Raw genomic sequence first — 14,490 nt, 5'->3', positions numbered from 1 at the left:
GTGGGCCTTTCTGGTGCTGATTCCTGGGTGGGTGGGCTTGTGTATGTTCTAGGCCCCTGTGGGTCTCTCCAAGAACCTCTCCTGTGAGGCTGGGAGTTTCTCCTGCTGCCACCTCAACCCCCACGGTTGTTTTCAATCAGAGGTTTCAGGCTTTATTTCCCCATGCTGGAGCACTGGGTTGTGAGGTCTGTCTCGCTCCCCAGTTGTCCCTCCTGGTTTATCTGCAGGAGAATGTGGGACCACCCAGTCCACAATCTGCTGCCTTGTCAGGTCCGCCAGCTGCTGCCTCGCCCTCCCCAGTCCCACCAGCAGCCGCCTTGCCGTGCATCCTCTCCGCCCGGCCACCCATCTCTGCCCCTCCTGCTGGTCTGGATGAATGTTTCTTCTTTAATTCCTTAGTTGTAGGACTTCCATACAGTTCGATTTTCTGTCAATTCTGGTTGTTTTTTGTTTTTAAATTTGTTGTCCTTCTTTTGGTTGTGCGAGGAGGCGCAGTATGTCTACCTACGCCTCCATCTTGGCCGGAAGTCTATTTATTTACTTTTAGAGAGAGGGGAAGGCAGTGAAAAAGAGGGAAAGAAACATGAGAGATACATCAATTGGTTGCCTCTCACACACCCCCAACTGGGGACTTGGCCCGCAACCCAGGGGTGTGCTATGACTGGGAATCGAACCAGTGACCTTTCAATTTGCAGGTTGGCACTCAAACCACTGAGGCACACCAGCCAGGGCTGTGATCTTTTAATTTGAGGGGAAAGAGTTAGGAAAAATATAGGATAGAGAGTTGGTACCCTGAAATAAATTTCCCCACAGTTAATAAATATTATTACTAATATTTAAATTCAAAATCTGCCTGTTTTCTTATTAATTTTAACTATAATTCATTTAAAGCTAACAAGTTAAGCATGCAAACATTACTACTTACCAACTTTTATCTATTTTATAAGTTTATATTACATAACCAATACTAAATAAAATATTGAAAAGGTGGTTAAGATATTAATAATTAACAGAAGCTAAATACTATGCAGAGAACTTTATATCTCATTAAAAAACACAACCACAGTAAGTATTACTATCTCAAAAAAAAAGGGTAAGGTCACGCCAAGAAGGGGAATGGGGACGTCAGCAGAAGCAGTATGATTCCAGAGCCCCCTCTCTTCCCCGCTGACTGTGCTGCAGCTTCGGTGCAGCCCCTCATCTAACAACTCTATTTCAGTGCTCAGTGTTATACAGATGAGGTATTATTCATCGTGGTCCTTATTCCCATATTCTTCTATTTGTCTGTAAAGCTTGAAGATAAATTCCACAATGACAATACCCACAAATTAGTTGTTGGACACATATGGTGAAAGCCTGGAGAGTAACTAAGGGATTAATTAAGAGTATGCCACTCCTCTCCAAGGAATTATTTGGTGTTAGTGCCTCTCTCATGAAATGGTTTAAATTCCTTTCCTTTTCAATTATGATCACATCATTCATAGGAGCAGGCTTGCCATCAATTTCTTTTCTCTCAATAAGCAGCTTCAACAAGGCCTGGCTTTACAAATAACCACTCTACATATAAACAAAAGTTTAGTTATGAAGCTATTATTAAATGTGGAAGAGAATGCGTATCACACATTTTGCACGCTGTCCTGATGCAATTTGGTTGTAATTCCTCGGCTGCCTCCTCCGGCCCCCCTCGTCACCAGTTCACATTTTCCCCTTCTTTGAGGAAACCTTCTCTGAAAATTCCTGACTCACTTTATTTACAGCTTCTCTATTTACTTCCTAAGCTTTCATTCTGTGTTAACTTTTCCTGCCTTATATATACAGTGCTTCATAATTATTTTGTGATTGGTTAATTTCTTATAGGATAAGAAAAATAAAGGGAACATTCTCTTTTGTAGCTTTAATTGGATAAAAAGGCAGGAAACATCTGTTCAGTTTCCTTTTGACCTCCCAAATGTTTTATATACCCATACACATTCAATAAACATTGTAGACTCGTTTTAGTTAAGCTCCAAGCATCACTGTCATTTACATCTTTTCGTATATTATCTATGCATGTGTATGTGTGTGTGATGTTTATAAACCAATGACAAATATGACAAATGTGCATCAGCCACAAAAGAACAACCTTCAAAATTAAATAATTTCTGATATTGGCAAAGCCAGTTTAGTGCAAATAACACATATCTTAATGTTTGAATAGCCCTAGCTGGTGTGGCTCAGTGGATTGAGCGTCAGCCTGTGAACCAAAGGTGTAGCAGGTTTGATTCCCAGTCAGGGCACATGGCTGGGTTGCCAGCCAGGTCCCCAGTAGGGGGCGTGTGAGAGGCAACCACACATTGATATTTCTCTCCCTCTCTTCCTCCCCCTCTCTAAAAATAAATATTTTTAAAAAATGTTTGAATATATGATCCTATCTCAACTCAAAATGGAGTTATTTATTAAATTAAACCACAAAGTAGGTCCCTTCATTTCTAAATTCATTTGTTCACTCAACATTTACAGTGTGCCTTGGCAAAAGTACATACAATTTTTACAAAGGCATAAAGACTTTGTAAGGGCTAGAGTTAGCATACACGAAAGAGCATTTCTTAATATGGGTCCCATCTTTCAAGGGGAAAAGAACTTGTGAAATTTATATTTGCGTATATAAGAAAAAGATTAAACATATCTATAGCATACAAGCATGAGATGGTATTCAAACTTATATTGATACACAAGCAGCATTTACCAACTAACCACTACATGCATGCTCCCTTCAATGATAAGTGATTTTTGATAGTATCTTGTCATGATTTCAATAATTTTTCTATAATGATATTTAATTGTTCTAAATTTGTATACAGTTTAAGAGATGCATGTGTATATGTACATGTGTACACACACACACACACACACACATCTCCATTGCTGAAAATAAGTACATTTGAGTTTGTTTTATTAAGTAGGAAAGTACTATTAAATATGCGATAAATGACTACATTGCTAAGTTATCAGTAGGAATGAGTGAGCCAGCTGGAAAAGTTTTCAGTGACAAGTGAGGAAGAGTTCGCTGAAAATAGGAATGAGGGAACAAAAGCTGAAGGGAAAGAATTGATATCCTGACATGGAACAAGTTTCAGGTTGCAACTGCAGAATGCTATTTTCAGTGACACTTTGAGACTCAAAATGATGCATCAATTTTCTCCTTGAACAACCAAGTAAAGTTTAGGACCCAAGGCAGCCAGTATCCAAGCACAATCCTTACCCTCAAACCCATCACCTGCTGCCCTGGCCAGGGTGGCTTACATTGGGTGGAGCATCGTCCCACACACCAAGAAGTTGTGGGTTCGATTCCCAGTCAGGGCACACACCTAGGTTGCAGATTCTATCCCTGGTCGGGCATATACAGAAGGCAACCTATCTGTGTTTCTCTCTCTTTCCCTTCCTCTCTCTCTAAAATCAATAAATATATCTTAGGGCGAGGGTTTAAAAAAGAAGAAAAAACTTATCACCTGCCAAATCAATCTGTGGCAGGATGCCCAGACCGTGACGGGACTCTGACTTGTTTCCAAGGGTGAAAAGAAAGATAAGGAGAGAAGGTTAAGATTTAATCAGTTGATTTTTTTCAATTCTTTGACCACTAAACCCTAAAAAATAGACCTCTTTTTAAAAAGCCTATTGCTTAGCCCTGACTGGCGTGGCTCAGTTGTTTGGGGGTCATGTGGCAAAGCAAAGGGTCACTGGCTTGATTCCCAGTGAGGGCACATGCCTGGGTTTCAGGTTTGGTCCCGGGGGTTGGGGTGCGTTCAAGAGGCAACTGATCAATGTTTCTCTCTCACACTGATGTTTCTCTCCCTCACTCCCTTCCTCCCTTCCTCTCTCTCTAAAAATAAATAAATAAAATCTTTAAAAAATATAATAAAAAGCCTGTTGCTTAATTCAATTGGCCCATAGAGACAGATTAGGGAGTATTACACTAAGTTATTTCTGTGCTATCCTATCTCTACCTGAAATAAATGTATATACAGTATAATTCCAAATGCAGGACAATATATACTTAAAGGATAGACTTCAAAACATTAACAGAGATTATGTCTAGTAAAGTTTAAGAACTATTTTTTTCCTTTGTCATTTCCATGTTTTCCAAACTTTCTACAATGAACATGAGTTACTTATGCAATTGGGGAAAATATTAATAAAATTCATAATTTCAGAGAAATTAAGAAAATGGCCTTTGAGAGTATTGCTTGCTCCCCATTTAATCTGAAGGGTATATCTTTGGTCCTATTGGTGTTTTATCAATACACTGTAGTTATAAAATGTGTTCTTGGTCAAATAAATTTAAGAAACACATGGACATCATCTACCATGCAGTAGATAATTAGCAGACAACAAGCCATTATTTTAATTATATGTTAGTATATGAACTAGAGGCTAGAGACAAAAGAATTAATAAAATCTAAAACCTGGCCTTGAGGAGTTCACAGTCTAGTAATGGAAGCAGATGTATTAATATATCCTAATACAATGTAAGTATTTTCCACTTTCAAGGACAATCAATGTTTAAAAAGCAAAAGCGTTCACTGAAACTTTGAAAAACATAAGTATAGGGTGATCTCAAGCTTCTCAATCAACTCAAAGTTCTATTGCAAAATGCAAATGTGGATGCCCTGTATCCATGCTTCTATTTGCAATTTTACAATTTTCAAAGTGCTTTCTACACCCAATTCCGCTAACAACCCAAAGAGAAGCAAGGCAAACGCTCTCCATTTATAGATAAGGAAAACTCAGGCTTATTCCCAAGGCTGACTAGTGGTACCTCCAGTATCTGACAGACATAACGTAGAACAGCACACATTAAGAGTTTCAAGTTATAGCAATTCAGGTGTATACACTTTAAACATATAGAGTCATCAATGTTTCAACCTCAAAATAGTCATACATCTGGTTTACGTGAAATTATCGGTTATTTGTAGTTAGGGACATTAGAGTATTAGCCCAAATAGTGATACACACAGACTAGTGATCGCTGTTATCAGTGTCCAAGAAAAAAAAAAAGCAAACAAGGAGGTAACTCCTCCCTAGTCTATTATTTTCCAGAAACTTAGTATCTTGAGCTACAAAATGTTTGTTAAAAATAAGTATCTCCTCTCTCACTCCGGATTCAACTGTATTAGTGCGTGTACTTACCCCACGAAAGCGTATTAAGCATTACGCACTGAAACTTACCACAGTGCTCCAGCCCATCATACAAGAAGAGTGAAACAGATTTTGAGTCTGCAGATATTTAACAAGGTTATTTCTTCAAAATAAAACTTGGATCGTCCCTAATGACAGTTTAGATAGCTTTTTCAGGGGACCTAGGTTTGTTTGGGTCTGGGTCTTTAGTAAGCACCGTTCCTTTTTAAAGTCAGCAAACACAACTGCGGTGCGCACCGCCTGCCTCCAGAACAGGACTATCTCCACTGCAAATTGCTTCTGCAGCAACAACTTCAACACTCAAAGGTCGTTTTGGGCTTTGATGGTTGAAGGCACGTTAGCAGTCCTACGTTTGTCTTATAGTTTAACTGTATCTATTAAAATACAATAAACCAAATGAGAAATAACATGGCATTTAGCAGGTGACCCTTTAAAAAACCTTCAGTGCTCTTCCTGAATGGGAGACTAGCAGAACCACTGAAGTCACTCTTTTGTACTATGTGTAACTGATAAAGGTATGCAGAAGAATGCGAATATATTTCTGTAACATTTAAAAAGGAGTCACGGTACTAAATCAAGTTTTAGACTGTAAATTTAGAAATTTACCATTTCGAGTACAATATGAGGCTGCAAATTCCAAGCAATTTTACGCCAGTTTAACATTCATCTCTAAAGAAAAGTTAACACTGATTGAAATAATCCATAAAATGTTCACATTTTATATACATCATGCTTGGAATGAAATGGACACTTAATAATGAAGAGGCAAAGAGTTGGCCGGCTATCCGGGAAATCAGAGGGTGGACTATCTAGTCTCCTTGTGGCAAGACAGCTCTCCCAAAGGAACTTCTTTGTTTCCTTCACACAACACTGTCCTGTCACAAACTCAATCGTCTTCTTGTCTTTTGGGAATCCGCGCGTCATTGCTAGGGTGCAGGGTGGGGCTTTAAAAAAAAAAAACCCAAACCAACCAGGTACGTAGGACGTTTGCAGACTTGGGAACCTGGACGTTCCAGTTTCTGTCCCATCCAGCCCAAGCTCTAATTGTAACCTTGGAAAGTGTACCCATCTCAGGGACTCGGTTTTCCTCTCTTATTATCTTGCTCCGAGTGTGGCGTGGGGGGTGAGACTGGCCACCAGGGACTGCAGACACCTGGGCTGCAGCGCGCTCCAGGGACATGCAGCTCCTCGGTCCTGAATCACTGTGGCCCAGGATCTCCCCCCTCAAGCTCAATCACTGGCTCACTGGGCGCAGTCCGTCCCCAGTTTCCCCGGCCGGATATGCGCCCCCCGCCCCACGGCTCCCTCCGCGTTCCCCACCTTGTGGTGCCTCGCTGCGCGATCATTCTCATTCTTCCGTCCGCCCAGAAACTGTCTATCTACCCTTCATTCTCACCCTGGTCCTTCCTCCTCCTGCGAATCCCTGACACCCCTGCACTCAAGAGATCCTCACCTTGGCTTTGTCTCAAGACCCCTTTCCTCCCCACAGGAGACCTCCCCTTCACAGCGCCTTCACCCCCGGAGGAGCCCCCTATTCACACTTGCCCGTTCTTCCTCAAATTCTCACGTTATTTCCGCCCGCCAGCCTTTTGCGGAGCTCCAAAGGGGGGAAAGCCTCCCGCATCTCCGCCATCGGGTTCTGAGGACCCCTCTCACCTCCGCGGTGAGAGATGTGTTTACTGAGGAATCGCTGCTTCTTTCTCTGGTGCAGCAAGGTCGGGTATTTGAGCAACAAGAATGAGGTCACCAAGTACCCTCCCAGGGTGGAGAGAAGGTAAAAAGCCGCAGTGGACGACATCTCAGTCACGGTGTGGGAAGTCTCCCCCTCTCTGGGGCCTCTGAACTCGGGTGCTGCGGTCGCAACGACGGCGCCGGCTGCTCCAAGTCAGCTCGCCCCCCGCCGGTGCCAGCGGCGCGGCGCACTTGTCGGCCGGCCCACCGCGCAGGCGCAGCTAGACTCCAGCGGCCGAGCAACAAAGGGGCTCCCGCACGCAGGCGCACTCCGGCGGCTGTAGAGGACCCGTAAAGAACCTTTGTCACCTAGCTTCGTGGTCGGGTCTGCGGCTCTTCGAAGAAGCCCCATCCGGAGGCGAAGCTTGGAAACCTGCCAGTGCCTTCGCCACCACTCGGGCAGAAAAGACTGTTCAAGGACTGCCTTCAGGAAGGTCTGACATAATTAGAAAATCCACATCAAAAAGGAAAGATACCAGAGTGCATCTTAGCCCTTGCTCTGGGAAATGCAAAGAACTGTTACTGATGGAGGAGTTAAAGCTTGCTAAAACAAGTAGTAAACCCATCCGTTTGTCTAGCCAAGAGAGAACTTTCCCTGTTGTAACACATAACCATAAGAAATACCAATTTATCAGCCAAATATTTGAGGGACGGGCTCCTCTCTCATTTCATTGTGAAAACGCAATCCCCATGCTTGGTATATGATAGGCAGTCAAGAAATATTTGTTGACTTACAAGCCTATTTAAAACAGGGGGATGTTGAAAAGGCTGTAGGTTATCACTTAAAAGTCTCAGGAAGACCAGAAACTGAATTCCAGAAGGCCCAGCTTGTTCCCCTTTCACCCCACACATTCCAAACTACTCTAAGAGCCATAGTTTAAATGCAAAAGAATTAACCCCGAGCCCAGGGAGAATATTTGGCAAAAGCAAGTCTCCCACGGAAATAGAATGAAGAATGATTATTTAAAATATTGTGGTTCTTGTCTCTGACCTGAAGCAAATTACTCTCTTCTGTTTCTTTATCTGTGAAATAAGGATTTTATTTTTTACTAAATAAAAACCTCCAACTCTTACATTCTATTAATGATCTTGGTTCCCCAAAATTCTTGCTTCCTTTAAGAGGAGTAAATAAGATTCTTGAAAACAGGGGCATTCATTAGATTTTTTAAAATAGCTGAAAAAGATTTTGGCATCAGTTTATTATCAGTAGTCTATTTCTTGATCTAACACGAAAATACCCAAAGAAACGGTAAAGCCTTTGTAGAAGAAAAAATAAGTATAAAAAATGGTAAGTACAACCGTAGGGGTTCAGAACAAGTCATGCCAAGATGTGCTACTCTGGCATGCAGCTCATTTGGATATGAAAACAATCAAGAAGCTACAGGGGTTCTGTAGGAAGATACCATTTTAGATCACTATAGTTTAATCCAAACTAGATGTGCTACACAGTGTTAAAACCATAGGCCTGCCCTGACCGGCATGGTTCAGTGGATTGAGCGTTGATATGTGGACCAAACGTTGCTGGTTGGATTCCTGATCAGGGCACATTCCTAGGTTGTAGCCAGGTCCCCAGTTGGGGGCGTGTGGGAGGCAGCTGATCGATGTTTCTCTCCCTCTCTTTCTCCCTCCTTTCCCCCCTCTCTAAAAATAAATACATAAAATATTTCAAAAACAACAATGGAAAAACAACACAAGCCCAAAATGGCATCATTCATGCTAAAAGCCTATGATAACAAACCTAGATTTAGTGCCTCATCAAACTGCAGTTTCAGCCTCTACCAAAAACATAATCTTAATCACCTAGTATGTAATTTTCCGATCAAGCACCAGTAAAGTATCTGCCACATGGGCCCCCACTGAAAGACGTGGTAATCTGTATGATGAAAACCTTCCCCTTTTCTTCCCCCAAAGAAAAGGTGGCCCAGCCCCTCTCCATGATACCCTTTGTCTCTTTCAGCATCAGTTCCCCCAAGAAGGCTAGACCGGGAATAGGAGACCCGGGAAGGAGGCCTCGCGCCCCCTAGCGGCCGCCAGAGGCCTTGCTCCATCCTTGGCGCGTGGGTGGAGCGACTCCCCCTGACCACGTTGGAGGAGCAGCTGTCGGTATCCCCAGTCACCGAGGGAGAGGAAAAAACGAGATGGTGGCTGAAGGCCATGGGGAGTGGAGTCCTAACAATGAGGATGGGCCTTCTCCCTCCACCCGCTTCTGCTGGCAGGGCCCCCAGGCCTCCCCACCCACCCCCCGCGCCCACCAACCTCGCCTCCCGCTCCCCAGAAGGGGCAGGTGCCTAGCAGTCCTGGGCTCTCCCTGCCCGGCCCCACCGCCACAGACCGGACTCATCGGGGGGGCCTCTGCTCTGGTGCCGGGGCAGCAGCTGGGCAGGTGGGCTGCTGCCCAGGCTGAGGGGGCGCCCAAGACACAGCTGAGCTCGCGCAGGGACGGCAGCAGTACCCGCTGCCCCTCCTAGCACCAGCGCCCCTTAAAAAGGAATTGAGGATTTAGACAGGCTGTGGCTGTCAACCTAAGAAACATTCAAACCTGTAGAGAATTTTTGTGTTTATTTGAGCCAACTGACCACAATGCCAGGAAGCAAAACCTCAGTGAGTTGAGAAAACGCTCTGAACAATGGCAATTTTATACCTTATTTTATATATCATAACCAGAAGAGGAGGTGTAAGTGGGCTAACTGAAACCCACTGGCGATAGATTAGGGAGGTGGGAGGAAGCAAAGCTGGGAAACCTCTGGGATTGGATAAAAAGTGAAAGGATGGCCACCTTTTACAGAGGTGGGTGCGGGATTGTTAACAGTATTAACAGGATAACAGTAACAGTGAGGGGATTTGTGGTCTCCCCTGGGGCGGTGCCTGTGCTTTGAGGGCTCTGGAAAGAGGAAATTTGACATTCCAAAGGTGTGCTATCATAGATGCAAAAGGACGACAGACAGGCTCAGTTAAGACTGACTTTTGTTAGGGAAAAATACCGGCCTAGGACAGGACTACCCACCATTAGATGGTTTTTGTTAGAAAGTTTTGATTTCCGACCACACTCTGTGGTTACTTTAGGTCTCTGAATTCGTAAGGCTGCCATGCAGGCCTCCCGAGTGTGTCAGGTTTCGAGTGTGGCCTTCTCTTCCACGTGGCACAAAGGTGCACACACACCAGGCTTCTCTTGGCACCCCGAGCCCTGTGGTTTTAAAGTTGTGTTGAGGAAACGGATCAGTTTGGGTTAGTGGGGGAGCCTTATCTGGTCCTGTGTTTGTTTTTATTCTTGAGTGCTAGTGGGCTTGTGCCACAGTTGCTGGTGAATGGCTGATTAAAAAGCAAAGCAGAAAGCCAATGCAAATGTAATCCACCCCATTCGAAGTCATTTTGGTAAAATCCAAAATAAAAGCCATCCTGGCCAGGTGACTCAGTTGGGTGGAGCATCCTCCCATACACCAAAAGGTTCAATCCCCCGTCAGGGCAAATAACCTAGGTTTGGGTTCCATCCCCAGTTGGGGTGGAGGCAACCAATGTTTCTCTCCCTCCCTCCTTCCTGTTGCTCTCTCACCAAAATCAATAAAAACCTATCTTCAGGTAAGGAATTAAAAAAAATACCTTTCTTTAAATAAATGAAAGTAAGAAATCATAGAAACATGTCTTACTAATTCGGTCCCTCTGCTTTGCCTGAGAAGCGCAGTTTCCTGTCTCCTGTGCAGATGTACAGTAGGTCATGCAGATGTAATTGCTGAAGGTGAACTTTTGGAGCAACGTCTGAGTCACACAGCAAACGAACAGGACGATTTACTAGAAAATGACCTTTTCTTTTTATCTCATTTCCTAAAAGTCCTTTCTGGATCTGTAATGAATTTCTCCATAGTGACCGCTCTCCAATTTTCTCACAGAAAGTGTCTCTAGTTGGGTGCTGAAATGCATTTTTTTTCAAACCACACAATTGCTGCTTTGTATTAAATACATAGTTGCATCTTGCTAAACTGTGAAAAGAGCATAAATTGTAGAAATAACCTATAAGATTTCTTTTTATGTTTGTTAATCTGGATTAACTAAATTAGAATCTAGTTTTAAGAACATTTACAAAGTAAAGTTTATGAGGAAATAGGATCTTAAAAAAGTAAGGTGTCTCACTTTTTTTCAAGAGACTACGGGAGTAGAAGTGGTTAAATTTAAATGTTTCTTTAAAATAAATGCTTAAATATGCACTGGAGGAGTATGAGTGTCAAACCAGGAATAATCCCATTTAGGTGGTCCTAACAGTAAATGAAAAAGTTAACTTCTTTTGCCCGACAGGAGGAACATCTGCCTGTTTCGGGGGAGTGGGGAGAGCTGGCCGGAGAATGAAGGGGAATGGATTGTCAGGTATTTGTGTCTTGTATGTAGAGGGGACAATGCCACTTTTCATTTCTTGCCAACTTGATTTTAGTACATCTTTTATAGTTATAGTTTTTACTTTAAGACATCACATGTGGCCCTGACTGGTGTGGCTCAGTTAGTTGGGCATCATCCTGCAAAGTGAAAGGTCACCAGTTTGCTTCCCAGTCAGGGCACATACCTAGGTTGCCGATTCAATCCCCAGTCACAGAGCATATGGAAGGCAACCAATCAATGTTTCTCACATCGATGCTTCTCTGTCTCTGTCCTTTTTCTCTAAAATCAACATTAAAAGGAAAAACAAAAAAAGAAATCACACGTGGCCCCCCCTACCAAAAGCCCAGAACTGAAAGACCCATGGAGACGGAATTACACTATCCAGGGTATTTTGGGAGGGCAGTTTAACTAACACTAATTTCTCTTTGAAGGCCTAACAAAAAATACTTAGGACTGATAGCTGTGTATGAGCTGAGTTAAATTACAATTTATGATTGGGTTTCCTTAAAAAAAAAAAGAGTGTGCCCTGACTGGTGTGGCTCAGTGGATTGAGTACCGGCCTGCGAACCAAAGGGGTCACTGGTTTGATTCCCACTCAGAGCACATGCCTGGGTTGAGGGTTCACGCCTATGGGTTTGCGGGTACGAGAGGCAACCGATCAGTTTCTCTCTCACATCAATGTTTCTCTTCCTTTCTCCCTCCCTTCCCCTTCTCTAAAAAGAATTTTTTTTTTTTTAAAAGGGACTCAGTACTAAAGATTCCAGAAACCTGAATATAACGAGAGAGCCATCCCCTATATGAGGCCAATCCTGGAATCAGTCCCATTTAAACACCATTACTGTGTGCTCGACACTGGGAATAAGATGCAGCCCCTTCTCTCTTGGGGTTTATGTGCCAGATAGTAAACAAGGAGTAAAGTAAGATAGAATATAAGAAGGGCTGTGTGGGAAGCAAATTGGGTGCCAGCTGCAGTGTCTGAAGAAAATTTCAACACGCCGTCTTTAACACCCGAATGTCTTCTCCCTGTGTGCCCACAGCGGGGACCTCTGCAAAGGGCAATCGTCACTTTTCTAGATTAATGGCTGTGTGGAGCCAAGAGGGAGGGGGACGTTTTCCTGACCGTTGTGAAGGGTTGTTCACCTGGTCTCAGACCCTCTTTCCCAGACTGAATCGCTCACCCTCCCGACCCCACCCACGGAAATGTTGCAGTCCTCACTGATTCAGTGGTAGCCCCCGTCTAACTGAGTGGGGAGTGAAGGGTCAGACGCGGATGCTGAGGATTTGAGGAAATGGCAACATTTCCCCTTCTTGCCTGACTCATGTTCATTCTGTAGGTCAGCTACTTTTCTTGGAAGCAGCATGGCCAAGGGGAGGAAGAAATGTTGCTCAGATTTCAGCTTTGCAGAGTTCAGATAGCAGGAGCTGGACTAGCACTTCTAACTTCCTGGGATTCCAGGCCCTGTGGCTTCCCTGGGAAGCTCTGCACCACCCCTCAGCCCCCCTCCTTTAACAGCCCCCTAGCCCACCACCCCTGGGCTGCTGGAGTCCAGGCCCCCCAGGTGTGCGGCCCAATCCTGCTGCACGTTGAGGGGGACAGGAGGGAGACTGCCTCCAGTGGGAGGCAGTTGTCCTCTCCGCAGGGAAAAAGGACGTCTTGGTCCCTAGTGATTCTGGGAAAAGGGCTGGCTCTCCTGCAGTCACTCTCAAGACTAACAAAGTTTACATAACTAAAGGCTGGGACCTGAGGCAGGGAGGGGGGCTGCTTGGTTGCTGAGGGGTGCGCTCATGTCACAGCTGCCAGCTGTGACACAGCTGTTGATGGCTCAACTCCTGCTCAGCACATGGTGCCAGCACCCTACTTACCTGGGTCCCTCCCTGTGCCCCAGGCCTCTGCCTGTCACGTCACATGGGGTTGCACCCTTGGACCCCAGGCTCCTCCTCACCTGGCAGATGTGGTGGCTGCTGGTCCCAGTTGCTCAGCCCCTGGAGTTGGCCCTGGACTCTGTCCTGGGGTGACCAAGCATTGGCCTTTGGATCAGCAAAACCCCAAACCTGGGCCTTCAAATACCTGTGAAAAGGCTGAACCTCCCTCACTCCAATGGGAAGCCTCAGCTCAGACTCCAGGGCCCCTTAATGAGGCCGGATCTTCTTTAACCCAGCAGGTCACCCCAGTTCCACATCCAGAACAACCTGGAGAAGTTAAATAAACCTTCTACAGACCAGCAGGAGGCTCCAGCTCAGTAATCAGAAGCCCCTGAGGAGGAAGAACCATCCTCAACCCAGGAGGTGGCTTCAGCTCAGGCTCCTGAGGATTTGTATTTTCTCCGTCCCAACAAGAGGTCTCGGCTCAGTCTGCAGTGTCTCCTTAGCTGCTGAAACCTTTGTCAGTCCACCAAAGGGTCCCAGATCAGCGTCCACCCAAACCCCTCCTTAAATTGTTGGTTCTTCTTCAATCCAACAGGAGAGCTCAGCGCAGCTTCAAGTGCCTCTTCCTGGTGTACAGCCTTCTCCAGTCGAGCAGAAGGGTCCAGCTCAGCCTCCAAAACCCCCTATGGGTGTTGTAGCACAATCTTTAGTAATCATGTGGCCACAGTCCCACCTCTAGGCTCAGAATTCAGTGTTGCCTAATGCCAATGTTAAAGTTGTGGATCTGGGGGGTTTTGATACCTTCAGATCCTTCCTAGGAGACTGAACCACCTGAAACTGAACAAGGGGTCTCAGCCAATCCTCCAAAGTACATGGAAGACGTCAAACCTAAACCCAATGGGAGGTCCTCCACAGCCCCCTGAAAAGATAGAATTGTCTCCATCCCAGCAGGAAACCCCAGCTCAGCCTCCAGAGCCACCTAAGAGGTAGTAGTACAGCATCCAGTCCATAAAGATGTGACAGTTTTAGCTCCAGAACAAAATCAACCTTTGGACCAGGCGCTCACCAAAACTCCAGAACCTACCCCAAAGGATGAACATCCTATGGCCCTGCAGCAGACTGCAACTAAACCCAAAGCACCCTGAGGTGACAGTCCCACATCCAGATCATGTTCAGGCTCAGCAGCCAACTTCGACTGAAATGACAGTTCAATCTTCGGACCTGGAGCTCACCGTAACTACTTGACCCCTTGCCTCCGTCCCTGCACAGGCCCTGAGTGCAGAGTATGCCAAAGGTGCCAGGAGGTGAGCAGGGCCAGAGGGTGGGCTCCGCCCAAACTGTCTTGGGTAAAAG

At 44.9% G+C, this 14,490-nt stretch overlaps 1 protein-coding gene across 2 annotated transcripts in view; it reads right to left on the bottom strand.

The window, feature by feature from the left end:
* Positions 1–7,099, bottom strand: part of GDPD1 (glycerophosphodiester phosphodiesterase domain containing 1) — a 40,047-nt gene extending 32,948 nt beyond the window's left edge. Inside the window, exon 1 of one of the 2 annotated variants that reach the window (XM_045182489.2) lies at positions 6,832–7,099. In XM_045182489.2, coding sequence (XP_045038424.2) covers positions 6,832–6,973 — 142 coding nt within the window. In that variant the 5' untranslated portion in view covers positions 6,974–7,099. The remainder of the gene's footprint in view (positions 1–6,831) is intronic. The other variant, XM_024573132.4, reaches the window with a different exon arrangement.
* Between the last annotated feature and the right edge of the window lie 7,391 nt (positions 7,100–14,490).

This window comes from Desmodus rotundus, chromosome 9 (assembly GCF_022682495.2).
Source record: "Desmodus rotundus isolate HL8 chromosome 9, HLdesRot8A.1, whole genome shotgun sequence".
Lineage (NCBI taxonomy): Eukaryota > Metazoa > Chordata > Mammalia > Chiroptera > Phyllostomidae > Desmodus > Desmodus rotundus.
The sequence above is the reverse complement of the archived record's forward strand: the minus strand, read 5'-3'. Positions and strand labels throughout refer to the sequence as shown.